Source organism: Pseudochaenichthys georgianus, chromosome 5 (genome assembly GCF_902827115.2).
Source record: "Pseudochaenichthys georgianus chromosome 5, fPseGeo1.2, whole genome shotgun sequence".
Taxonomy (NCBI): domain Eukaryota; kingdom Metazoa; phylum Chordata; class Actinopteri; order Perciformes; family Channichthyidae; genus Pseudochaenichthys; species Pseudochaenichthys georgianus.
In genome coordinates, this window is record NC_047507.1 from 5,189,419 (window position 1) to 5,215,440 (window position 26,022).

General features: G+C 44.8%; 1 protein-coding gene across 1 annotated transcript in view; it reads left to right on the forward strand.

Annotated features, from left to right (window-relative positions):
* Positions 1-23,403, forward strand: part of shq1 (SHQ1, H/ACA ribonucleoprotein assembly factor) — a 54,862-nt gene extending 31,459 nt beyond the window's left edge. The window contains exons 10-12 of the mRNA XM_034083991.2: positions 2,354-2,477; positions 10,812-10,935; positions 22,031-23,403. Coding sequence (XP_033939882.1) covers positions 2,354-2,477; positions 10,812-10,935; positions 22,031-22,637 — 855 coding nt within the window. The 3' untranslated portion in view covers positions 22,638-23,403. The remainder of the gene's footprint in view (positions 1-2,353; positions 2,478-10,811; positions 10,936-22,030) is intronic.
* Positions 23,404-26,022: the final 2,619 nt, after the last annotated feature.

Genomic DNA, 26,022 nt, shown 5'->3' on the forward strand with positions numbered 1-26,022 from the left:
CATGGTCAGATAGCAGGAGACAGAGGACAACCATGGTCAGATAGCAGGAGACAGAGGACAGCCACGGTCAGATAGCAGGAGACAGAGGACAGCCACGGTCAGATAGCAGGAGACAGAGGACAGCCATGGGTCAGATAGCAGGAGACAGAGGACAGCCATGGTCAATATAGCAGGAGACAGAGGACAGCCACGGTCAGATAGCAGGAGACAGAGGACAGCCACGGTCAGATAGCAGGAGGACAGAGGACACCATGGTCGATAGCAGGAGACAGAGGACAGCCATGGTCAGATAGCAGGAGACAGAGGACAGCCACGGTCAGATAGCAGGAGACAAGGGACAGCCACGGTCAGATAGCAGGAGACAGAGGACAGCCATGGTCAGATAGGAAAACATTCAGGAGCTATCGGATCAGTCTTATGCGACAATGGAAACTGAACTAAAGAGAACATTTGAAACTTTAGCAGTCTGCGTGATCTGCCTGTAGGGAGGGGCGGGGCCGGCCCTGCGAGTAAAGTAACGAGTAAAGTAACGAGTAAAGTAACGAATTACTTTTATGTAGATAGTAACGAAGTAGTGTAATATATTACTTTTTTTTTAAAGTAATATGTAATATGTAATAATTACTTTTTTTTAGTAACGACCCCATCTCTGCCAGTGATGCTGCCTGGAGGAGTGTGTTGAACAGACCCTACCAGCAGTGTTGTACTTCCTCTGCCGTGGTGCCACCGTGGAGTTAAGACGAGTCTCCACCTGGCAGCTCTTCACTGTCAGTCCGTCAGCCGGCTGTCAGCTGCTATTGACAGGCCAACTCACTCAACCACCCCCACCCCCACCCCTTTCCCCTTTCCCTTTCCCCTTCCCGTCACCTTGTGCTCGACAATAGATTCCTCTCCTTCTTTGACTGCCTGCCTGTCTCTGTGTCACCGTTAAATCAGCTTCTCACTGTCTATCTCTCTTCCCTCGCCTAACATTCACTTTCCCCCTCACTACCTTGTTTTTCCAAGTTTCAAATTATTGTCATATGCACAGTAGCAACAGTGTAGATATGCTAATGCACATCTTAAGTCCTAGGCTCCTCCCACAATGCAACATCAATAAGACATAAAACAAGAAAAAAATAATAGTGCAAGAAAAGACTGAATAGTGCAACATTATCTTGCAAGATCAAGGACATTCAGGTGAAGTATTGTTGCAGCCAAAATAAAACAGTATTAGATAAGGGCGTTCACGTAACATTTTAAATTCAAAAGTGTAACATTCGTAATACATTTCTCCCAATTTACATATTGCACAAAACTGTTATTGCACGACAGCGGTAGTAAACTCTATACATGTGAAAAAGAGAAATCGATACAATAAGCTAAATGTTGCAGAGAATGTGAACAATTGAGGAGTCTATGGGTGTTTCTCAATGTCGAGGAAGGATGCTCCAGAGCCACTATTTCAAGCATACTACGTCATCGAGTGCCGCCGAAGTACTGCTCCAATGTCCAGCATACTTGGAAATCTACCGAGCCCGGCGTACTTCGTTTTGGAGAAATGTCGAGGCTGCACATGTGTAGACTCCCGGTCTTAAAATACCCACAATGCTTTGCGCACGGACCAATTTCCCCAAATCTGTGGCGGAAACATGTAAGACGGGGCCTCTCATGTGACGCACACCTGCACACTTGCTAGCCTGTTCCACTCTTCGTTTTCCGAATGCCAGGACGGATTCTTGCCTCGCTTCTGAAGCAAGACGCTCGGAAGACGTGCTACCAAGCAAACGTACTCGATTTGAGAAACACCCTGTATGCATATAAATAAAATAGGACCGCTCCGCCTGCTGCATGTGTACTTGTCCTCAGTCGACTGCAGCGCTCCCGCCCCCCCCCTCTCTACCTTATTTACACTCCTGCTAAACAAGCCCGAGGGAGAGGATGATCCCGTATGACACGCACTCTCGAGCTCGCAACACATCCCTACCAAGCCACGAAGGCAGAGAAGGAAGCAGGAGATGAAAATCCGTGCCTCTCGTCTCTGGGCTGTTTCCGTTAGTGCGGAGAAACTCTTGAGAGGGGAGGCAGTGATTAAAGAGGAAGCAGCAATTAACAGGCCAGGGCTGCAGAGGTGTTTAAGAGTTGTGAGCCCATATTTTACCCGGCTCAATAAATGGGAGTAGTTGGGAGTAATTAGCAGCAGCAAGCGACCGCCGTCTCACACCACGGAGCCGGTCCGCAGCAACAGAGAGGTTGGTAAAGGCTTGGGCTGAAATGTATAGCTGAGCCAAACGCTAACTCTCAGTCTGACGACATATTCTCCTCTGATTCAATAGTCTGTTGTGTGCTGAGTCGGATGCTCTCTGTGTTGCAGACGTACAGCTCCCTGCAGGACGTCCTGGTGTCCTTTGGACGGAGGGTGCTGTGCTACCCGCTCTACAGACACTTTTCCATGGTGTCTGCGGCCGTTCGTGACACGACTAAGATTTTGCAGTCAGGTAAGTCTACGAGTAGCGCCACACACACCACACACACTTGCATGCGCAACTTTGTCGATTTAAGCTAGTGTAAAGACATCTTAACTTATCGGCGCTATTCGTTCCTGACACTTTGGCGATCGAGAAGGAGCGGTTCACGAGCACTCGGTGGAGGGCTTTACCCAATGTCAACTTTTACATTCAAAGCTTCACATTAGGATTTCCCAAATGAGGGTTTGAATGTCATGTTTTATGACATCATGACGTTGAAAATAATTAAACGTAGTTGTATTTTGCTATTAGTAGTTATGCATGTTATTAATAGTGCTGTTAGATTGCTGCTGAGTTAAAACAGTGAAAATAGTATTTTAGAAAGGTTTATTTATTTCAGGAATATTTTTCTTACATTGAAACGGGTAGCACAAATTGGAAATGATGACATTTTGCTTTTTTCAGTAATTTACTTTTTGTATTGTAATGTGAACCCCCTGGTGAAATTGCAATTGTTGGAAGTCAGAAAAGTTGGAATCTAATCCTACGGTGGCTGAGCTCAGAGCAGACCGGTGTTGGCGATCAGAATTGCCAACACAAGAATAAAGGTTAGCCGTAAACTATTGGAAATGTATTTATTTTAGTGTGCGCATAAATAAACTCTGCAGCTCCACAATTTCCAAGAAGCCCCAGTGTGTGCTTCCCAGCTGCTCTGCAAAGCAAAGAGAGAGGGATAGAGACTGGAATTAGGAGCCAGAGCCGGAGCAGCACAATCTTGGTTGCAAATTGTATATAAAACATTTATTCAGTGCCTTTTTTAATCCGGGATTAACCATGCTTTTACACGATTCGCCGCTGAATAAATGTTTCGCAGTGAGATACACAGACGGCCTGGTAGAAAGCGGCATAGATTGAAATGAGACGTTTCCCCTTACATTATAAACCGATTTGTGGTCTAGACGGGAATAATATGTCGCATAATCTTTAACTGCAGAAATGCTGGGTTTAAACAGAATGACTAGCCATGCACAAAAATGTATATCATCGTTTGGAATATTGATTCTTACTATTGCTGCAAAAGTAATATTCCTCCCACTAAATGAAGAGTGGCCCCTCCCCCTCTGGGAGAGAAACGTGGATTAGTCTGAAACGGGACTTGTTGTCTTTGATATCTCAAAGCCCGGAGTAATCTTTAAATCAAAAGCCCCCGCGGACAGATGAAACGCTGCAGTGTGCACACACTCAGGACGTGTGAGGGCTGAGATTATCCCAGCTGTGATGATTTTAACACTAACTGACAGCAAATTAAAGGCCTTTTAAGCTCTGGATTAGCATTTCCACGCCTCATTAAGTAGGGAGATGAGTTGATCGGGCGAGCCGCGGAAACGGCAGTCAGTTTTTCCCCCTCACCTAATTTCTCTTACCTCAGGAACACTTTCTAAAATCGAGATTTCTCATGTCCCCCCCGAGTGCTAAAACACTGATTTAGCTCTTAATTTGGCCAAATGATAAGAGGCTGTTTATTTAGGAACGAGCAAATTATGGTTTTTCACTCACCACTCATAACCCTCATTATTCGTAAGTGAAGTATGAGTAATAGGGGTTTTCCTTAATGAATTGTAACGCCACAGTAATTCAGCCTGGCTTGTGTATGAGAGTGTTTCCTTCCAGCATTACATTTCACACTCATTAATGTGTCAGGATAAAGCAAACGGCAATGCGTGCCCCATGTTCGAGGCACTTCATTGAAGTGGCAGCGAAAGCAAACATTCATAGGTATTAGCAAAACAACCCATTAACGGCAGCGTGCATGTTGAGGCCTCCGAGGAAATGTTATGGGGGGAGGGGTAAATATTTGAACAGCCCTCAGGAAGCAGGTGGAGGAGCTGCTTGAGAATACTCTCCACGCTGCCAGAGTGGATGTAAGCAGGAAGCTACTGGGCAGGTACAGGGGAGCGGAGTTAAGATGTGAAGTGAGGAAGCGAGTGTGAAGTGAGGAAGCGCGTGTGAAGTGAGGAAGCGAGTGTGAAGTGAGGAAGCGCGTCGGCTGATGAAGCAAATTTTTTCGCAGTGGCTTAACTAGGGCTGCTCGATTATGGCAAAAATCATAATCTCGATTATTTGGGTCAATAATTGTAATTGCGATTATTAAATGCGATTATTCATTGACTTTGAAAACATCCATTTATTGTACTTTAAAACAAATGCAAATAATAATTTGAACTTTTTAACTGTTGAATTATACGTTCAGGGTAATCAACTGAAAAACCAATACAAAATAAAATAAATTATACATTCATTTAAATAATATCAAAATAATAAATACCAATAAACAAGATCAACAAACATGTTGCAGTGCACTGTCACAACCTGAACACTCCTTAACATATAGCCAACATGTTCCACTCACTCCACTGGATCATTATTTACTTTGAAAACATACATTTATTGGAGAAAAAACATTTGAACAGTATGTTTTTAACAGTTGATTCCCCTGAAATGTAAGTATAATTCAACTAAAAAGAAAAAAATTAATAATAATAAAAAAAATACCGTACTTTTCGGACTATAAAGCGCACCTGCATATAATAATAATACATTTTATTTTTAGGCGCCTTTCATGACACCCAAGGACACCGTACAATTTAAAAAAAAAAAAAAAAAACTAAATTAAATTAAAAATAAAAGCTAATAGGCAACAGAACAAGATAAAAACACAAACAGGAAATCATGGAGGGGACAGTCAAGTGGACACAAATGAAACATATAATGGGGAGCACTACAGTGAGTAAGCAGATTTGCATATAAGCCGCAGCAGCTAAATGGTCCGTCTGTCTTGCTCTCGTTCTGTCTCTCGGTTCCACTTTTACTTTGGCGTGCTACCTGTCTCACTCTTTTCCGGCCTCCAGCTTTTCCTGCTGGAGCCCGCCGCTTAAAGCTGGCGGGCGAGGACCGGTCATAGAGCCCATAGCGTTAAAGGTGGTTAATTTTACCTGTAAAATCCATAGATTTAGGAGGTTCCCTAGTGGCCGTTAGCTGTACAAAAAAAATGGGGGAAAAGTCGCGGCTTATAGTCCGAAAAGTACGGTAATCGTTTTATTTCGATTACGTTGTTTTCGTAATCGTTGCAAGCCATAATCGTAATCGCGATTTAAAATACGATTAATTGAGCAGCCCTAGGCTTAACTACGACTTTTGTGTCAATCATGTGATACCATTGGGCCCAAAACATGTTTTTCTAGTAACTTACATTGGTAAGGAGACGTCTGTAGATTCAGAGGTAAGGCGCTAAATCAGCTAGCCACTTGAATAGCCCTTATTCCAATGTGTAGCTCCTTAAAGCCGTAAAAAGTGAAATGTCAGATGTGATCCTTTCTAACAGATCAATCCACCACAGGTCTTCATCATTCAGTCGCTGGTCTGAACACTGGTCGTAGAATGTCTTCTGGAATTCAGAGAGGTCAGGGAAAGTTCGGGAATGTAATCAAACTCTCGGTCAAATAAGCACTTTGACCCAGTAAAAGGGAAGTCGAGAAGCAGTAATGAAATTCTACAACTAGAGCAGGGCGTGCACACGGCACTGATGGGATGAGATGCATGGATTGTGTGTGACGAGACTGGGTATGAAAGCAGCTGCTGATATTGGGCATTGTTGTAGAGTAGTTGGACCGAACTGAACCAGACCATTGAACCACATTGAAGTAGATTGTGTTGTCGTTGGGCTGCGGTCATGTCTGGATTTCCTTGGTTCATAAAACCGATACTGTGTGAAGTTCTGCCTCTCCTGCTTTTAATCCACATCATTTTGATTAGTGGTAAAATGGGGAAATGTTGTTTCGCTGGTTAAAAACTCTCACTTCCCTGGATACTACCCACCGACTACACTTGTCTACCAGACAGTATGATGTAATGGCACGCCCAGGAGATAATTGGTGTCTTAAGACCGAAAGATAACATCAAAGGGCGTCTAATTAGCGTGTGAGATACAATACTAAGCATTTGTTCACATGCAGATAAAGATTTCAAGCCAGAGGAACATCGATGTACTCATAAAGCATTGAGTAGGGGGATGTGTTCTTTGTCACTCGTCACACCCACTGCTGCATCTATGCGACGCTGCTCCTTCTGCAGCCCTGAAGGAGTTACCGTTGTACACACGGGGTGTTCATCCTTTCCCTCTCGTTGAATGACCTACTCTTGCCTAATTAAAACACCTTGTTCGCTTCTCTTGGGCATTTCACCAATAATTACTGAACGGTTACTAAAAACAGCTGAACTGGGACCAACCTTTTCTTTCCTCGGGAATCTTCACTGAGAAATCTTGGAAGCCAGTTTGTTTTTGCCTCCGATGGTCCAAGTCCTGAAGTGAAGGGCAGAGTTCCCCCCATGCTTAAATGGGAACCAAATGTTTGTGGAAGGGTTTCCTCGCTGCGGGTTCTCCGTTTATTTTGATTGGACTGGATTTTCTCTGGACAATGCCAGCCAGCTCTGGAGGCGCAGGGGAGAAATCTTTCATGCCACAGAGTGAGGCTATTTATACGCCTGTGTGGAGGGAGAAGTGCTGTGGCAGTTTGGCAGGTTGTATTCTTCAGGGAATCGACATTTGTCAGAATAACAAATGGAGATTCTGCGTGATGCATTGTGGGTGTTGAGAGCATGCTAGCCAATGTGATCTCTACATGTTTCTAGAGTCAGAGTGCAGGTGTCGAACGTAAACCATGTCATATACAGCAAAGCGCTCTCACCATAAAACATGTTTGAAATAGATTATTTATTTCAACGTTGATTAATCTGTAATTGATTGCATGCTGGAAGAAACCACACTGAATCACGTTCGACAGGATCCACATTTAAGACGGGGCTTAAATGGAAAACAGATATTTTATAGAGATATGCCTCAAAAAAGTAGTGCCCTTTTTTTATTCTTAGGAAGTGTTAATTATAGAATAATGAACATTACGCCCGTACACAAGATGACTCTGCAGTTGTAAGCTGTCCGTCTGAAGGTCTATTTGAAACAAGAGTAATAATGCAGTTTCTGACGAACAGAAATATTATTTTTTGGTATGCGGGTGTTACGTGCCGTAGTGTGTGTGTGGTCGTGTGTGTTTTCCTCTCTCTCGTACGCTAAAGTAAGAGGTCGCGGCGCCCGTTACCCGGTTTAGACAAAACCCTGATAGCAATGATATATTTTAAACATTTGATGGACTTTTGTTCTTGATAGGATAGCAGAGCAGTGCATGGATGGTGTTGGAACTACAGTAACTATGAAGCCCCCAAAACGTGGATGAATAGCCAGAATGTTTCACGAGATTTATTATAAACCATATTTGTTATAATTATCATTGATAGCTTTGCTCAATATCTCAAATCTAGATTATGTAGTTATGTATTAACATGAGGGCTGTCAAGTTAACGCAAAAAAAAATTAACGCCACTAATTATTTTACCGCGATTAACGCATGTGTATTTTTTTCCGTCGGCCGCCCCGTAGCATCGAGTTTAAAATACCATCTACAAGCTGATGCTGCTGACAGCCCCGCTCCTGCCGCCCGCTTGCAGCAGACCACACTTCCACGCTCACCGGCAGGCACCGACTGGCCATCGGGAGGACCGGGAGGGTGTGTGTGTGTGTGGCCCGAGCGAGCGAGCGAGAGACCTTCCGTGCATTGTTGTTGTTAGCATCTGGTGCTAGCTAGCTGCGCTAACGGATATAAGGAGCTGTTTCAATGAAAACAGAGGAGCGACATTTCGCCACAACTGCACCGAGCACTTGACTTGATGCAGGAAGCAGACAGCGGGACATTGGAGGAGAAGTCAGCACACTCAGCTCGGATAGTGCGCAACATGATTGCAGCGTCCAGGCAGCTCCTGTTCGAGCATATGCCTTGAGCTGCACATAGCTCCAACGATCCATCTCTCACACACACACACACACACACACACACACACACACACACACACACACACACACACACACACACACACACACACACACACACACACACACACACACACACAATAATGTTCAGAGGTTGTTGTGTTTAATATTCATGAGTATATTTCTCATTGTTCAAATGATAATAAACATTAGCATAAAGCATATTTGGCCACTCATATGTTGATAAGAGTATTAAAAACTTGAAACATATTCCTCTAAGGTACATTTAGAACAGATAAAAAATGTGCGATTAACTATTTTAATCGACTGACAGCCCTACTTAACACACAAAGTAGTGTTGTGTGCAGCTGTGTATTTACTGCTGTTTCTAGGTTGTTTAATGAATACATCTTCAAAATTACCATTTTGATTTCTAAAATAAATTACTCACCTGTGTTCCCTTGAATTCATTAAGAGATCTTGCCTGCCTCGATAATTACAAGGTAACGAGGATCCGAAAAAAGAAAAGTCTTGATGATTTGAAGTAAATGGTTCACAGCCGAACTAAGGCACATTTCTCTGCATGGAAACCAAAGCCTGGTGATCAACTGAAAAGTATTCCCTATGAAGCATCACTTCAACAATATCCAAAAGCTCCAAACTAGCTATTTATTTGGTATCTAAGTGTCCAGAAAGTTTCAGTTATATGTGCTGAGATATTTGGTATGATTTCTGCATAAATATATCTTCTCGAGCGGGAGCCATTTGCATTCAGGGCGTCAGTCAGCCCTGAAAGTGTTGTGATTGAGCATAAGTAGGTTCAGTCAACACAGCAGCTGTTTCCATATCTCCTACTAATCACCCATTCATGGGAGGGTTGAGAGGCAAAAATAAATATACTTATATAGTCCAAACACTTAAGCTGTGAGTCGGAGTGGCTGGAAAATCAATAATACACCATCTTCATGATAAGTAACTGTGTTATAAGTTGAGTCTGGGCGACAAGCCTTGGCAAGATATTACTGTATATAAAGTAGGGCTGTCAGTCGATTAAAATAGTTAATCGCACATTTTTTATCTGTTCTAAATGTACCTTAGAGGAATATGTTTCAAGTTTTTAATACTCTTATCAACATATGAGTGGCCAAATATGCTTTATGCTAATGTTTATTATCATTTGAACAATGAGAAATATACTCATGAATATTAACACAACAACCCTCTGAACATTACAAATATTCGCCTCAATTCAACCTGGAACCTCTCATACAATACACATTGTGTGTGTGTGTGTGTGTGTGTGTGTGTGTGTGTGGTGTGTGTGTGTGTGTGTGTGTGTGTGTGTGTGGTGTGTGTGTGTGTGTGTGTGTGTGTGTGTGTGTGTGTGTGTGTGTGTGTGTGTGTGTGTGTGTGTGTGTGTGTGTGTGTGTGTGGTGTGTGTGTGTGTGTGTGTGTGTGTGTGTGTGGTGTGTGTGTGTGTGTGTGTGTGTGTGTGTGGTGTGTGTGTGTGTGTGTGTGTGTGTGTGTGTGTGCGCGTTGGAGCTATGTGCAGCTCAAGGCATATGCTCGAACGGGAGCTGCCTGGACGCTGCAATCATGAGTGTGCTGACTTCTCCTACAATGTCCCGCTGTCTGCTTCCTGCATCAAGTCAAGTGCTCGGCGCAGTTGTGGCGAAATGTCGCTCCTCTGTTTTCATTGAAACAGCTCCTTATATCCGTTAGCGCAGCTAGCTAGCACCAGATGCTAACAACAACAATGCACGGAAGGTCTCTCGCTCGCTCGCTCGGGCCACGCACACACACCCTCCCGGCCAGTCGGTGCCTGCCGGTGAGCGTGGAAGTGTGATCTGCTGCAAGCGGGCGGCAGGAGCGGGGCTGTCAGCATCAGCTTGTAGATGGTATTTTAAACTCGATGCGCTCTGAAACTACGGGGCGGCCGAGGAAAAGAAATACACATGCGTTAAAATAATTAGTGGCGTTAATTTTTTTTTGCGTTTTTTACGCGTTAACTTGACAGCCCTAAAAAAAAGATCAGACAGGATTTTCAGAAACGAATGTTCCTAGCCTTAAAGTAAAAAAAAAAGAGGCAATATTTCTGTGTTTCTTCAAAACATATATAAATCAGGTCTTCAGGTCAGATGTGAGATCACAGGCTAAATGGATTCAGATCTTGACTATAATGGTGTTGGATGGGCAGACTCCAATGGCCGTCAAGTCAGGAATCATCAAAAACAGTCAGTGCTATTTTTGACAGATCAAAGCAAACACGTTTCTGACCGAAAGTCTGAGCAGAGCTCCCGTTAAGCAGACAAAGTGAACCAAAAATAGAGCTCGTTGGGATTTTCCTCTGATCCCTTACCTCAGCTTTTATGTATGGAACAATGCCTGCCAGCCTTTAAATGCACGCTGAGTCTGCCAGCAGCTGGAGTGCATTGTCATCCTTAATAACGAATAACACTGTTTCTCCATTTCCCTTCGCCCAGGGAAAGCCGGTGTCCTCAAATGCCTGCTGGATATTCACAAAGTGTTCCGAGAGGAACGACCGGCCTACATCCTGAACGATCTGTACATCACAGACTACTGCACCTGGATCCAGAGGGCCAGTAAGTCCAGCTTCATGTTCACATAATTACCATTAGCGCAAAGGAGGGAAGCGCCACTCGGCCCCAATGGTCCATCAGGATTAGACGAGTCAATACAATGACCGACTACCGAGATATGCAATCTCCATCTTCAATTCAAAAAGCTTTATTAGTATTAATTGAAAACGTTAAGGTAAACGACTGATTAATGAGCCATCTCCCCTCGTCTCCATTATCATGTGTCAACCGTACCGTCGGAGCCTCACTTGATATGACAGTTGGTGACATCTCATATCTTCCGTGGGTGTAAGCTTCCACGAGCATTCTCAAGGCAACAATGATGTACAGTTTGAACGCTCTCTCCTCCTCAGAGTTCATATTTTACAATTACTTACACATTTCGAATGCGAGCCTGCGAGCGCATTGCTCAGTAATGAGCGCTGTTTTACTCTTGGCCGGGGTTCAGCCGAGTGGTGTGCGCGTCTGGAAAAGGCCCAGTTGAAAAATGTGTGCCTGATGTTGTAGGCTCGGTGCCCAGATGCAGACACGATAAAAGGTCTGCAGGGATTTCGCACCCCGCCTCACGCCCTCCTCCCCCGCACATTCTCATTTCTACATTTTTCCAACCGAAGTCTTGAATGCGGCTCTGAGAAATGCTAGGATGCTAATGGGTGTGAAGGATGTCTTTTTGCCAAGAGGACACACTTACAATCATACTGTGAAGCTCTGTCAACTCTCAATCCGTCTCCTCTGAGGGTCACGACATGCCTGCCTCCCCTTTCCCGCTCGTCCTCTCTAAACGAAATGTCAGCTTGACCTCACGTGCTGACTCCTCGTACCCTGTGCATCGATCATTGAATGGATTAGCCCGTGCTCTCCCAGCGACCTGTGATTGACTTGTTTCTTTTCCCCTTTTCTGTACTTGTCCTGTCAATAAAAGAAGTGTAAGCTGTCGTGTTGTGGGAAAGATGTCCAGATAGGTGAAACCGCTTCTATCTTGAACTGCTTTAAAGAGCAAGTATTCACACTCACTAGTGGTTTTCTGCAATGAGTAAGATTTTAAAAGAAGCCTGCAGTCAAAATGCAAAGCGTCGCAGCCTTCTCTCTGCGGTCGTATTTACCGCAGACCAGATCTCTGCCATCACACATGCAGTTTGGTGTGACACCCCCTTTTGTGTCGTCTGACATGTCTGATGACGGATCGCGGAGGCATCGCTTTCTTCGGTGCGAGATATTCCCTCCGCGCTGGATTTGTCACCCTCCGCTAAGTGAGTCCCCTCTGGGAGCGGCAAGATGAGATATAATCTCTACCCCCGGTGCAAGCCCTGTATCTTGTCACTCGCGATCAGCTGCGCATGATGGACGTGACGATTAATGTATGTCTGTTGGCTCGGGGTTGATTTATATAATCTCCTCGCTGTCCCACGTGCATTTCTACTCCTCAAGTTCTCCGCCTGCCGAGACATCGCTCTCGAATTTACAACCTCGTAAAGGCTTCACCGTGATTTAAGCCTCGGGGCATGCGGCCCACTTTTACTGTGACACAGAGCAGAGTCCTGCACATTGCAATCAAGAGTGCAACCTCAAAAGGAGATTGCTCTTCACATTGTCTCGGTTCTCTCACAGTTTTCGCGCAATGGTTTTCGGCCCAGAATCTAGTTCACCCTCACACCCATCCAAATCCAATATTTGGAGTTCTTCCAAATGCTACAGCACTGCAATTACAAGCATATTAGTTCCAGGGCTTCCTTTAGGGCAGGGGTGGGGAACCTCCGGGCCCCGGGCCGTGTGTTTGGTACGGCCCTCGAGGTAATTTATAAACACACGCAAAAAAGAAAAAAGTTAAAGAAATCTAGACCGCAAACAAATTAAACAAGCGAGTGCCTGTTTTTCCTGGCAACGGTCAGGGTCCTTGAACACAACACGAGCCTAACGTGTCATCATGTGGTATATGTCTCGTCTGACAGCGGTGCAGTTCTGACGGAGAGCACCAGAAAGCCGCTCCGGGACTTCCAAGCTGTATCCATAAGGAGCCGTACACATGCCGCAGTTTTTGCGTGGCTGTGTCTTCAGTTGAAAGCCCAGTGGCGATCTGTTCATCTGTCACACTGATCAGACAGTCAATTACTTTGTTGTTATTAGCATCTGGCTAGCTAGCTATGCTAACGAATATAAGAAGCTTTTTCTCCAACCAGTGAGGTAAAGGCACATCTTTATATGATCATTATTATAAAAAAATAAGATAATAAAGTAAACGGGTATAAAATACTATATAACAGTAACAAAAAAGTTGTTATTAATAAACAAGAATACAGTTTGAAAGGAGAGTGATTTGTAAAATATCCATAAAGAAAAAGAAAATCTGTTTACAGTTCTGTTTCATCTGGGTTTTGAGAGATGTATCCATAGAGCTCTTCATGTTGCTCTCAAAGTGCAGCAGATTGATGCTTTCAACTTCAACATTAAAAAAAAAAATCTTCCTGGGGGAGCATGCCCCCCGGACCCCCCCAGAGGAGGTTAGCCCCCCCCACTTAAATCATGTCCACATGGATAGGAAACTAAATACATCTTGTGTCCATATCTTTCTGTTTGGTGCCACACCGTGCGCGTGCATGCGTGCGCGAGTCATGGCAAGATATCTGGATTGAGAGGTTGCTTTTTCTTTGCACAGCGTGAAAGAAAGGCCAAATGAATGGGCTGTGAATTTTAAGCAGAGGTCAATAATGTGTACGGCCCTCGGAGGATGTTGAAAAAATTGAAATGGCCCTTGAGAGGAAAAAGGTTCCCCACCCCTGCTTTAGGGGGTCCTCAGATGCCAATGCCCCCTGCAGAGCTGCTGGCCTGCAAAGGCTTCTCTCTCTCTCTCTCTCTCTCTCTCTCTCTCTTTGATCGAGTAGCTTGGACAGAGGCCAACGTAGATTCAGGGCAGCCAGCACAGACTCTCAAGCCTGGTGTTGTGTTACAGTAACACAGTTAAATCCGAAAGGGCTACAACTCTCCTTTTTAAGAGCGGGTTCACTTGAAACCCTCCACCCGACGCTTTTTAATTGGGTCAATTTGATTCTTGCAGTAAAAGAAATAAATGTCATGCGTAGTGTTCTAGGAGGGAAGGGATGTGAGATTCATGTTTCCATATGAAGTCATGAGAAAGGAAATACATGTTTTGTTGTGGAATCTGTGTCTAATAGATGTGGGAATTTAATAAACCCGCATCGCTCCGAAGACTGGAAGATTTACAAGAAATAAATTAGGGGTAAGCCGAGCCTCGCGCCACAACAGCTGAATGGACAGACTTGAAGTGTTGTGAATGGAAGGTGTGAAGTGAGCAATCCCCCAACACAATGGGTGTTGTTTTCATTGGATAAATGGAGTCCAACAAAAAGAAGAATGTGTGTGCAGCATCGCTTAAAAACAACAACGCTTACTGCCAAAAACTGAGTTGTTGACATTATTTTCCCTTTTTGTTTTCCGGGAGGATAAAGCAGCCTTCAGGACTTCACTGCTCATCCGTTCTCATTATTGTGAGCATGACAACCCATGGGGAGATGTGGTAGCTCTGACAGCAGCACCCAGCAGGGAGCAGCGCCTGGAGCTTAAACAACTGTGAACGCCTGAGGGCAACAGGGTCAAGCATGTGGGTCAGCGTGTCTGGAAGGCCTGCGGTCCAACGCCTTGGGAATACACTCGGCATGGTGGCGCAGCCTTAACCTCCATCCCCCCGTTCATGCATGACTGGTCGATTGACTTCAGTACACCTATGTGTCATTGCAAAGCACAAGGCACTTATTGCACAGGTGTTCCCATAGGCGTAAGAGGTGTTTTCATTCTACCTCTGCCCAGGAGCTTAGGCTTTTGGCTCCGTTTCTCCGTCTGTCAGCAGGTTTTCAGAAAAAACTGCTGGCACCATTTTTGTGAAACTTGTTGGAATGGGGTAGCGTGGGCCAAGAAAGAGCCCCATATATGTTGATGTACACCTTTCACTTTTGTTAACATTAGGCGCATTCACACCGCGGTACTTTTCCCACAAAGGTTCATGAGAACTCTTTAGTCCTCATGAACTAAGTACAGATCGCGTTCACACCGGAATAAGTCCCTGAGGGAGGATTAGGCAAATGAAGCCGCTGACGTCACTTCTTCTTCTTCTGCTTTGGGTTTACTGGCAGGCCGCAACCCACTTCACGGCGTATACTGCCGCCCCAAAGTCCCCGGCCGGAAGTCCCCGGAGTTGGGGACTGGCTTCAGTAGAAGCTGCTGGGAGTCCCAGTCTCTCTGCGTTTCTGCGCTGGGCTAATGCTAATGCTAATGCGAGGATAATAAAATGGCGGCTTCACAAAACTTTTTGGGAGTTTTACGGGGCGTGGTTTGCAATCCGCCCAGCCAATCAGACTCAGGAACCTTTTTCTCCCACGAAAGTTCCTGCTCTCTAGCAGGGACGGAAAAGGGGGTGGAAAGGTTCTCATGAACTCATTTTAGTTCCGGCTCTTTTTGGTGTGAACGCAACATTTCAGAATTATATCGGAACTAAAGTGGGAAAAGTACTGCGGTGTGAACGCGCCTATAGTTAGGGAGTGTTGTTGGGATAATCTGAAAAAGGAGTAAAGAAGATGCATGTGATTACCTTCGGAGAACGACCTCCGAAACAGGAATCAGTGTTGTATAAAATAAAATACGGCACATCTTTAAGTAGCATCCATGTTGTTTGAACATTACGATGTAAAGCTTATTAAAACAAAACATCTAGATCGATAGATAGATATTGTATTAATCACAATTTGGGAAATTATTTTGTAACGGGACCAGTGTGTTCAACTTTAAAATACAAATACTTAAAAGTGGAATAGAGTTAACAATTGAAAATGAAATATAGTATATCAAATATGAACAATATAAAGAATTCTGGATGATTAAAATGTTCTTTAAAATTGTCAAAAATACAGCAGTAGTAGGAATATAGGCTTATACTGTATATACATATGATAGTATATCATTTAGATTTTTGATATACTTTATTAATCCCCGTGGGGAAACTGTTTCTCTGCATTTGACCCATCCAGTCCCTATCGGCTTCGCCACCACCGCCATTTACAGATATACAGAACATTTCAAATTTTGAAGGGTTGATTTAGAAGAGAGTTACCAAATTTGAGTAATGGGACCATCCGAGGAACATCTGCGTTGGCGAGCTTTCCCACAGAATTTAAATCGGGTGTTGCAATCCACGTGTGATTCTCCAGTCTTTGTAGATAATGGGGAATTGTCACATAGCCAAGCCAGGCAGCTTTCACGATGTCCCCCCCTCAACGACAAATCCGATGTCACATCCAGATGTTTGCTTAGAACCACCAGGCACTGCCACACAGCTTGTCAAACGCCCGTCTTGAAGGCTTTGAAACAGATAATGGAGGCGCTCCGTCAGAAGTTAGCCGCAGCACTGCAGAGACCCCCTGCTGGGCAGAACAAAGATACACATGTCTGCAGGCTAACGGGGATAAGTAGTACAGATTTCCTCCCAGCGTGAGGCCATCTCTTTGTCTTGAGTACACAGGCTCATCTTAAACACTCTGTATTTGCATAATTCCCTCTATCCGTGCCCACTCCAGTTATTACAAATACATTATAATGAAGGCGATTCCTCTGTCCAAACTAATTAAGAAGCAGTTACTACGGCATAATACCTGTAAGTTCTAGAGGTATTAACACTAATGCAATGCAGACACTCTTAACAACTATTAAAACAATTCCAAAGCTTTAATGTCTAAGGGATTACGTCAATTGAAAGTTGAGGAGAGACCATCAAATCGGAGTTATGAGCTGAACATAGTTTAGTAAAGATCCCACAATCCCAACAGTGAGGTATAAATCCAAACTTTAGCTTGCCAGGCTGCAGTGTTATAAATCACACCGTAAACCCAAAGCTTTATTTGATGGAGCAATCCAAACCAAGGCCTGCCATGGTGAAGATACTGTTGATAGCCATTTCAATTTGATCCAGGAACATGGATTAGTATCTGTCATTATCAAAAGGAGAACATACATGTCTGTATAAAGTTTCACGGGAATCCGACCAATAGCTGTCCAGACATGTCGCTCAAACCCATGAAGGTCAAACTGGTGATCCCCAAGGTCAGTGGGCTTTCTGTCTCTGGGAAACAATCATCTCTGTCCTCAATTCCTGGCATCCATTCAAAAGCGTTTACATTATAGTGGGATGTTTACAGAAGATTGCATAGCGCCTAGTCAAACTGTAACTGCTGATAAGAAAACAGTGTGCCGGAACAGCTGCTGTGAGTTAGGGCTGCTCGATTATGGCAAAAATCATAATCTCGATTATTTGGGTCAATAATTGTAATTGCGATTAATACATGTGATTATTCATTGACTTTAAAAACATCCATTTATTGGAGAGAAAAAATGTGAACATTATGTTTTTAACAGTTGATTACCCTGAACTTTAAAGGTGGGGTAGGTAAGTTTGAGAAACCGGCTCGAGGTCGCTAGAATTTGAAAATACACAACCGGAGAAAATCTGCCACTTCCTTACAGAGCCCCTCCCCCAACACACACGAACGCGCACATGACCAATGAGGGCACGAGACAAGTTTGTGCCCCGATGGAAGGCTGACAGGCAGGTAGGCCATCCAATCGGATTGGTTGTACTTTTTACAGTATTACGGCTTCTACAGCTGACATGTTTTTATGGATTTGTTGTCAAAGCACTTCAGATATTCATTGCTATCGGATGTTAAGAGCATTCCATGGAATATAACAACAAGTGTATCTCGAGCCGGTTTCTCAAACTTACCTTCCCCACCTTTAAATATAGTTCAACTGAAAAACCAAAAAACGCGATTAAAGTAAGATTAATTGAGCAGCCCTGCTGTGAGCACAGTAAGCAATACTTAAAGTCTGAAAACTCCAATGCACATTTACACCTTTTTAATGTCTGTCGTGAAATCCCTCTGCCGTCAGTTTGCAAGGAAGTTGCCGAGTTAACGGTTATCATACCTGATGGGACTGACATTCAAAGCTACAACAAGAAGACCCAGGTTGCAAAGACATCACAAATACTCCCTCATGTCACAGATGACAGTCAACAGATATTTATGGTGTATCAGTGTGTGTACAGTACCCTAAGTGTTTCATAGACAGCTCCAGGTCTGAACTCAAACATTGGCGTGTTGAATAAATACATCTGTTTTTCTCATTCCTTGAATCAAAGTGGCTTCCAAGCCTCAGCACCTCCCAGCGTTCAGTCACAGTGACGGATCACATCTCCCCGCGTCGCCTTTTATCCCTCAGCCGGTGAATGGTGCATTCTGTGAGTTACGGTGAGGAAATCTGCTGCTCATATTACACAGAGGTATACATCTGAAGACGAGCTTTATCCAAGACGTTTTCAAGAGCACCGGCGTGCTGAAAGACTTGCTCTTTCAATGAGACCGATGAAAGAAATGTCAGATTGTAATTTAGCTCGCCTCTTACACACACACACACACACACACACACATCCTATTCTCATCTGGGGACGTTGGCAGATGGAGGCGTCTTTGTCTTGCCAGAAGTTTTTCCAACCTTGAGAGAAAACCCACCCCTCCTGAGTTTAATGAAGGCAAGCCACAACAGCACTGCCGTAATGACTGGATTGTGTACAACCGTATCCCTCCCCCTCCTGGACGGAGCCTTTGTATTCACCGCAGGCCGAGCGTCTTCAACCACAGAGCGAGGGAGGGGAGAGAAAACAAGCACTCCTCCCCAATGCTAACTCAATAATGACTTCCCACGGGGGAAAGAGAATACAGGCCAGTCTTTGAAGTGGCTTTGCAGCAGGAGGCTCTTCTGCTCGAGCCTCGCTACAGGAAGCGCTCACGTGGCTTTTATAGAGCTGCCTGGGCCCTAAACTGGCTCCACTGGCAGCCTGCACACACTCATCATCATTAGTGCAGGTTAATGTCTGGATACCTGTAATCGCTGCAGGAAGAAGACATTTGTCATTGTTGAAAATGCTTTGCAAGGCTCTAGTTGTGTCGATCTGGCGCGGCCTTCGCACGTGGAAACCACAACATCGCAGGAGTCGGTTACACAAAGAATGCAGCGGTTTCTGTCGTTTACATCTTCACACAACTTGAGTTGACTTATTTCCATGGTCAAGAATGGCCATGTTGGTTAGTCAGTCCGCCATTTTGGTTTAGACTGAAACATCTCAACAGCTATTACATGCCTTGCTTTGACATGTGGGGCAGTCACTTTGCTGGTCCCAAGACTTTTCCTTTTAACCCCATCATGAACTTCAGGTTTTAAAGTAAATGTCTTTACAGCTATTGGATGATCCCAGCAGGATGAATGGGAATAACTTGCAAGCCGAGTCATCCGGTCAAAATGTCACATTAATTGGTGTATAGCCAAGTACCTGGAAAACTATAAGAGCATTCAGAGAGTGGCACCGTGGCCTCATCTCACCATGTTATAAAATGGTGTACTCGCCCCATATGCTGGGTTACTTCACTACCCATGCTCCGCCCTTCCACCAATCGACATGGAAACAAGCCTAAAAACATTTCTCCTTGGCAGAGGTAACTCGTATCATTCCCAGTAGCCTCAGTCAGTCTTTAGCGTTAATTAGCAAATGCTAACAAAAATGCATGTTGTTGAAAATGGTCAACTACACCTGCTTCCTGCCTGTCGTGTTCACCCCCAAAGCACGGCTCGATGCCGACACCATGAGTTACTGCGTTGGTGGAGGAGAGTAGCCTCAAGTTACAGAGAACGTGAAACACTATCCACAGTGTCCAACGTTAGAGCCAAGAAGACTGTTCACATGCTAAATCATTGCACAGACATTTATTATACTGTGAGACAGGATGTTACAGTTATCAAGGCAGCAATTATTTTATCTTAATGTCAATGTGCCCTACGCTGTGTGTAACTCAGCCTCGAGCCATTTGTTCCTACTGAAGATATATCTTAAAAAGCGAGTCGAAATATATAAATACTGTCCCCTAACTGTGGCTCATTCGTGTGTTTTCAATACGAGCTACTACACGACACAATTACATTCCTCTTCACAAAGTACATTCTTCACCGTTTTTTTTATTTCTTAGGATTTACAGATCTTCCAGCTTGAGAATGTGGTGAATTTGAGCCGAACTCTCAGCTCCACGACTGAAACCACGGGAATGTTTTACACTCGGAGCTTCGCACCCAGCCCGAGAATCTTAGCAGGGAAATCGACTTTAGCTACTGTTTCCACATTCTGCCACATTGTGACACAGAAAACTGCCCAACATTTCTCTTGGATTAAGGTGCATGTGAGAAAGGGCATCTCCCTGCTTTCCCACATCGCCAGCTTATTCCTCTCTGTGTGCACCGAGGAGAATGTGCTAGAACCGTAAGATCTGTTTACACAGTCCCTCCCGAGGTCTTAAATGAATACTCAGCCCCTAAAAACACTCTGCTCTCCAGAACAGGGAGCTCGTTAGGACGGCACGGTAATGAGGAGCCGTCCTGGAGCTCGGCAGCGGGTTAATTAGGCCAGAGAGGGCGCCGGGAGCCCGGTGTGAAAAGCCCCTCAACACACACACACTTTATCCCACCCTGAATGGTCTGAATTGCAGTGACCTGCAGAGGTCACCTTGTAATCACCATGGCAATAGGGGCAGCACACACGCCCTAAACGCACAGGGGGACGAATAGCAACCACTTAAGTTTTTGGCAGCGAGGCAGGCATCCCAGTGTGAACAGTGTGCAGGCGGGGGCCTCCGAACAATCTGACGGCTTTGCGCTGAAGGGGCTTGTGGGAGGAAACGGCAATAAAACCGCGCCTCACTCTTCACGGAGTCGTGTTGCGTCTTCCCTGGTGATAGAACGGGGCTACGGGACGGAGACATTGTTTAATGTTCCGCTTTATGAGGGCATTCTCTTCGTCTCTGGAGACATCGAGCAGCTCAGAAGCACTCTCTCTGTGTCCAGACTTGTATTGGCTGTTCTGCAGTCAGGCTTTCTGCAGCACTGCCGGGCCGTCCGGGGGAACCTGCGTCCATCCTACTGGATGTATTCTCTAAATGTTCTCGTGTTCGATCCATCGGGAACTTTTGCTCATGGACAGAAAACCTCACTGATGTCTGGCTTCTGTCTTCAGTGTGCAAGGTGACTCTGCCGAAGCCACAGGTGTTTATCAGCCTTGACTTGAGCAGCAGCGATAGAAACATGACGTCCAGGTGGTTCTGCCCATGTTATGGAGCCGTTCTCTGTGACGTGTGAGACGTGAGTATAGGTTTCGTATTCAAGCGTAAAATGATTATACTCTCCTCAAATCTCCAGCAGAAAACTCGTAGAAATAAAACCCTAAAAAAGACTTTTCACTGTTTCCAATAATCACCATCGGTGGTTTGAAAATGGACTGAATAAGTGACAGATATTCACTGACAGCCACCTGACGTTGTTTAGTTTGTAAACAGGCGCTTTTGGTTCGTAAAACACGACACACTAAAAAAGGCAAACGCATTAACTGTCAAAAGACATTTTAGTGGGAAACAGCAACAATTGGATAGTGGGTAAAATATCCAATTTAAAATAATATATTTCTCTCTCTGGCATCCGTTATATTCTCAGGAGTTGTTGGCTGCTCGTGAAATCATTAAAAAATCCCATCCTGTCTGGTGTGAAAGGTTCCTCTGCTTGCCGCTGCCTCAAACTGTTGGCTTAGCCTCTCATAATGCGAGAGGGGAAAGCGTCTACATTTGCATGTACTGGCTGAGGGGGAGGGGGAGGGGGAGAGCTCTGCCTCTCTCTGTAATCCCTCTCTTATCACCTCTCGCAGGGAGAGCGGCAGTGGGGGAGGGGAAGAGCCCCGCGTATCAGCGCAGCTCATCTGTCTACATTATTATTAAACATCCATATTTCCATATTTCATTGAGCCCCCCGCTCCTCGGCCAATCGCGTTCTACTTAGCATTCGGATGCGACTGGGATATGGTTAATGGGGATTAGATGTGTTGATGGTTATCCCGCGGCTACGTCTTTAACACGCAGAGCCCAGTCCACGAGTCAGCATCTCTCCCTGATGGAGTTGTTGTCACTTTTGTTCCCTTTTCTAACTTCTTTCCCACTCTTTTATCTCCACAGGTCCAAGAAGATGTCAGCGTTGGCCGCAACGTTGCAAAAAGCTTCCCTGCAGAAAAAAGACTTGGAGCTGGAACTGGAGGAGCTGGAGGAGGCGGCGAAGATGGTGGCGGAGGAAGAGTCCCACGGTGACAGCAGCAGCAGCAGCAGCTCGTCCAGTGACAGCAGCAGCAGCAGCAGCAGCAGCAGCAGCAGCAGCAGCGACTCCTCGGATGAGAGCGAGGAATCTGAGGGGCGAGGAGAGGGAGGCGGGGGAGGGGACACGTCTAAGGACAACCCTCCACAGTCCCAACACACCCCAGCTGCCTCTCCCCTCCCCCAGCAGAGCACACTTCTCTCAGCGGAGGATAAGGTGAACGCCCTCCCCTCGGCCTCAGAAGGATCCAGACAGCTGATCCAGGAGCTGGGGGAACGGGTGACCGAGGAGCTGAACATCTCCGAAGACTCCACAGCGGAGGAGAGAACGAGTTCACGGGCGAACGGCGGCGGCGGCGCAGCGAAAACAGAAGCAGCTTCGGCGAGGAGCAGCAGCAGCGGGATTTTGTTGGAGCCGAGTCCTCGCAGGAACCCTCTGCTCATCGTCCACACTCAGGAGGATCTCACCGAGTGACTGAGTGCACGAGTCACCTGAGAGACGCTTTTTGAACTGATGGCTTATTGGACGAAACGTTTTTTCATTTCTATATGATCTTTAGAGCTCGTTTAGAGGACCGTAATGTCTATACAGAATAGTTTCCTCTGAGTTTATGAGCTCATTAAAATCCTTTTTTTCCATAATGATTTTTTTAATGAGCAAGTGTAAGCTTTGAGTCTCATTTCATTAAAGGAATTAGTCTTCTTTTTCTTCTGCCATATGTAAATCTGCAACGGGTGACTTCATTGAAAGAAAAGGGCATTTATTTTGGTAATAGATTGTTCGTTCAAGTAACTGATCACGTTGAAAAAGCCTCGTATGGAGATGTCCTGCTTTTCTGTTTTATAAAGGGAATAACTTTGAGTTTTGGACTGACCAAACAAGACATTCGAAGGTCTCCTCTTGCGATGGAGAAGCTGGGATGGACATGTTTCACTATTTTCTGATATTCTACACATCAAACAAAAAATCAATAATATAAATAATAGCAAGTTGCAACCCGAGCCTTGAGTTATGTAACACTGCTGCTGCCCTATGTCTAAGTACATGCTGTTCAAATCTATTTAGTCTTGCATACTGTGTTTTGTTTTACATGAATTCTAAATGTAATTATGTAAACTAATTCGAGTTTGTGAACTAGACCTCTGCTACAAGTGTACAACTTCTGCTACGAATGTACATTTCCATACTCGTATCAACAACGTCTATCTATATTTGCCTCCAATAAACCAAACAAATATCATTCCAGGAAGCTGACAATCCTTCATTGTTGCAGATCTCCCTGCCAAAGTGGCTGGCAGAGCTGCTTTAAGTGGGCTTTTCTTTTCTTAATGAATGAATGGAAAAGTACTAACCTCCTTCCTAAAGAATTGATTGAAGTGGAAAAGACTGTCGGCATTACACGGGGCCGCGGAGCACGCGGGAGTGAGTGATTCATCTGGCATGAATGGAGGAGCGCCGTCAACGCGGCTCAATATCATCGGCCGTGTCTCGCGGGCGAGAGAAAACAAACAAGGAAGCACATGTCAGGCAGATAGATGAGAGCCGAGCGGAGGCTGCGGCACGGGAGCCGTTTGTTTGAGAGATAAGAGCACCCCTGGGCCCGAGGCAGAGCGAGAGATGGAGGAGCCGAGGGCCGGAGAGACTCGCTGACACTGGCCAGCTCAGGCGCGAAGACGTCCGCACACATCTGCAACAGAAGCCAAATCCACTTACCCTGCAATAAAATAGATTTTCATTTTGTGTCCCCGGTGTAGTTTCTGTTATTGAGGGACCATAAAGAGATCCAGAAATTAGCCAAATCTGTCCGGCTTTATGATCCTAACTGACTTGGAGAGTGATTGATGGAGCGCAGCCACAGTGTTGCCTCGGGCATTTTCAAGGCAAATGTAATCCCGCATGAATGAAGGCTTCTCGGGAGCCGGCGGTGATGATGGCTCCGGTAGGCGGTGTCTCAAATATTGTGTTAGCGAGATGGATGGTGTTGTTAAAAACCTCCCAAGAAGACACAACCTCCCGGCAACACCCCCTTGGGAGCGAGCGCCATCATCGCTGTGACGGAGATGAGTTACATCGCGACAGGTGGCCCCTTTAAACCCCCCTTCGTTCTGGGGACATGAGTTCGGGGACTGCGCGGCCCCCGCAGGCGGCGGTCCCCGTGGCCCCTCTGAGGTTTAACATTGATTAAGTGACACCGGGCTCCGATGCCGTTTTTCATTTTAAAGTGGCCTCCATATTCCCCCATTAGGGCAGACGTCTCGGAGCCTGACCGGGGATCCGCCGCCGAGCTTTGCTTCTTCTGCGATTAATACCACTCACCAACAGACATTTTTCATGAGAAAGCCTGTGGTTTAATGAATGTGGCTGATAAATTATACAAGGCTGTAATACATGTGATGTCCATACTCTATTTTCACTTAGATTTGATACATCAACCCCTTACCCATGTAGTGAGTGTGCCCTTTGACCTCCAAAGGTCTAAGAAAGTGGAGTAATGTGTTCAGGACTTATGTTGGCCACTGAGGTAATTAGCCCATTAGCAACTGCACATGTCAAATAAGAAAAGGCTAAAGCTGGTGATGTATTAGCTTTTTCCTGCATTGTACACATACTTATCTTCATACTTGATGGGTACCGGCAGAATGAGCTAGTAAACGTCTAGGGGACAGAGCAAGGCCGAATCATCTCCGGCCACCAATATATTTATTGAATATATTTATTGAAAATTCTTGAGGCTTTTTTTGAGAACACAAAATAGGAACCATGCGTGTTCTTGACCTTGGAAAAGAAGTTTGAGGGAAAAATAATAATTTTGGAGTACTTGAATATGTTTTATTCTAAGCTTGTTCACATTCTTGCTGAGAGCTATATTAATTATATTCAAGGAATGCACTGCACTGCACCCAGCCAAGAAAGAGTCAGGCAAAAAACGTAAGTGAATAGTCTGTATCCCGTTTGTAGTCTGGTAGAATTGACCATATAGGTTTAAAATGGTTATGTTTTAATGCAGTCCCTGTAGAGAGTAAAAGAGGCGGGAAACACATTCAACGACATGCAATCTTGGAAACAATCGACTGTCTTGTGACCAATTATTCGCTTTTTATTAACTGGTTACTTGTGAAAACACCTGGTCGCGGAAGTCGTCTCAATTCCAACTCCATTCTAATGTTTGGACAGTAAGAATTATTAGCTTACTCGAGACAAAGTCACGCAGAAGATTATTTATTTCAGAATGATAGCCAGTCGGTTACCAGATTGCTGTGGTTTTAGTAGGCAGTAACGTTGTAAAGAGTCAGGCTAGACTTTTCCTTGTTTTTAGCCTTATTGCTAAGTTACACTGTTCGTCTCCTGACTTCATAACGGGACCATATGAGAGTGGTATTGATCTTTCCGTCTTACGCTCAGATAAAGGTAAGCAAAGAAAACCTATCATCAAGTGTCCACTTACAATGTTTTCCGGTATAGTTTTAAACTTTATCTCCCAACGTATAGGATGAATTTAAAATATCTACTACATCCTGTGGACAAAAAGCTATTCTGTTCAGGAATGCAAAGCTAGGAGAAGGCTATATGAGGTTAAACAAATCTGTTGTATGTCTAGAGAAGACAAATTCCACCATATGAACTAACACATTACATTACATTGCATTTAGCTGACGCTTTTATCCAAAGCGACTTAGAATAAGTGCGTTCGACCAACAAAATACAAACTTGAAGAAAACAGAATCATATAAGTACATCAGGTTTCATAGAGCTAAAACATTTCAAGTGCTACTCAACTGGCTTTAGATAAGCCAGTCCTTTATTAGTATATAAGTGCTTTGTTAATAGTTCTATCGCTCGAGGTGGAGTCGAAAGAGAT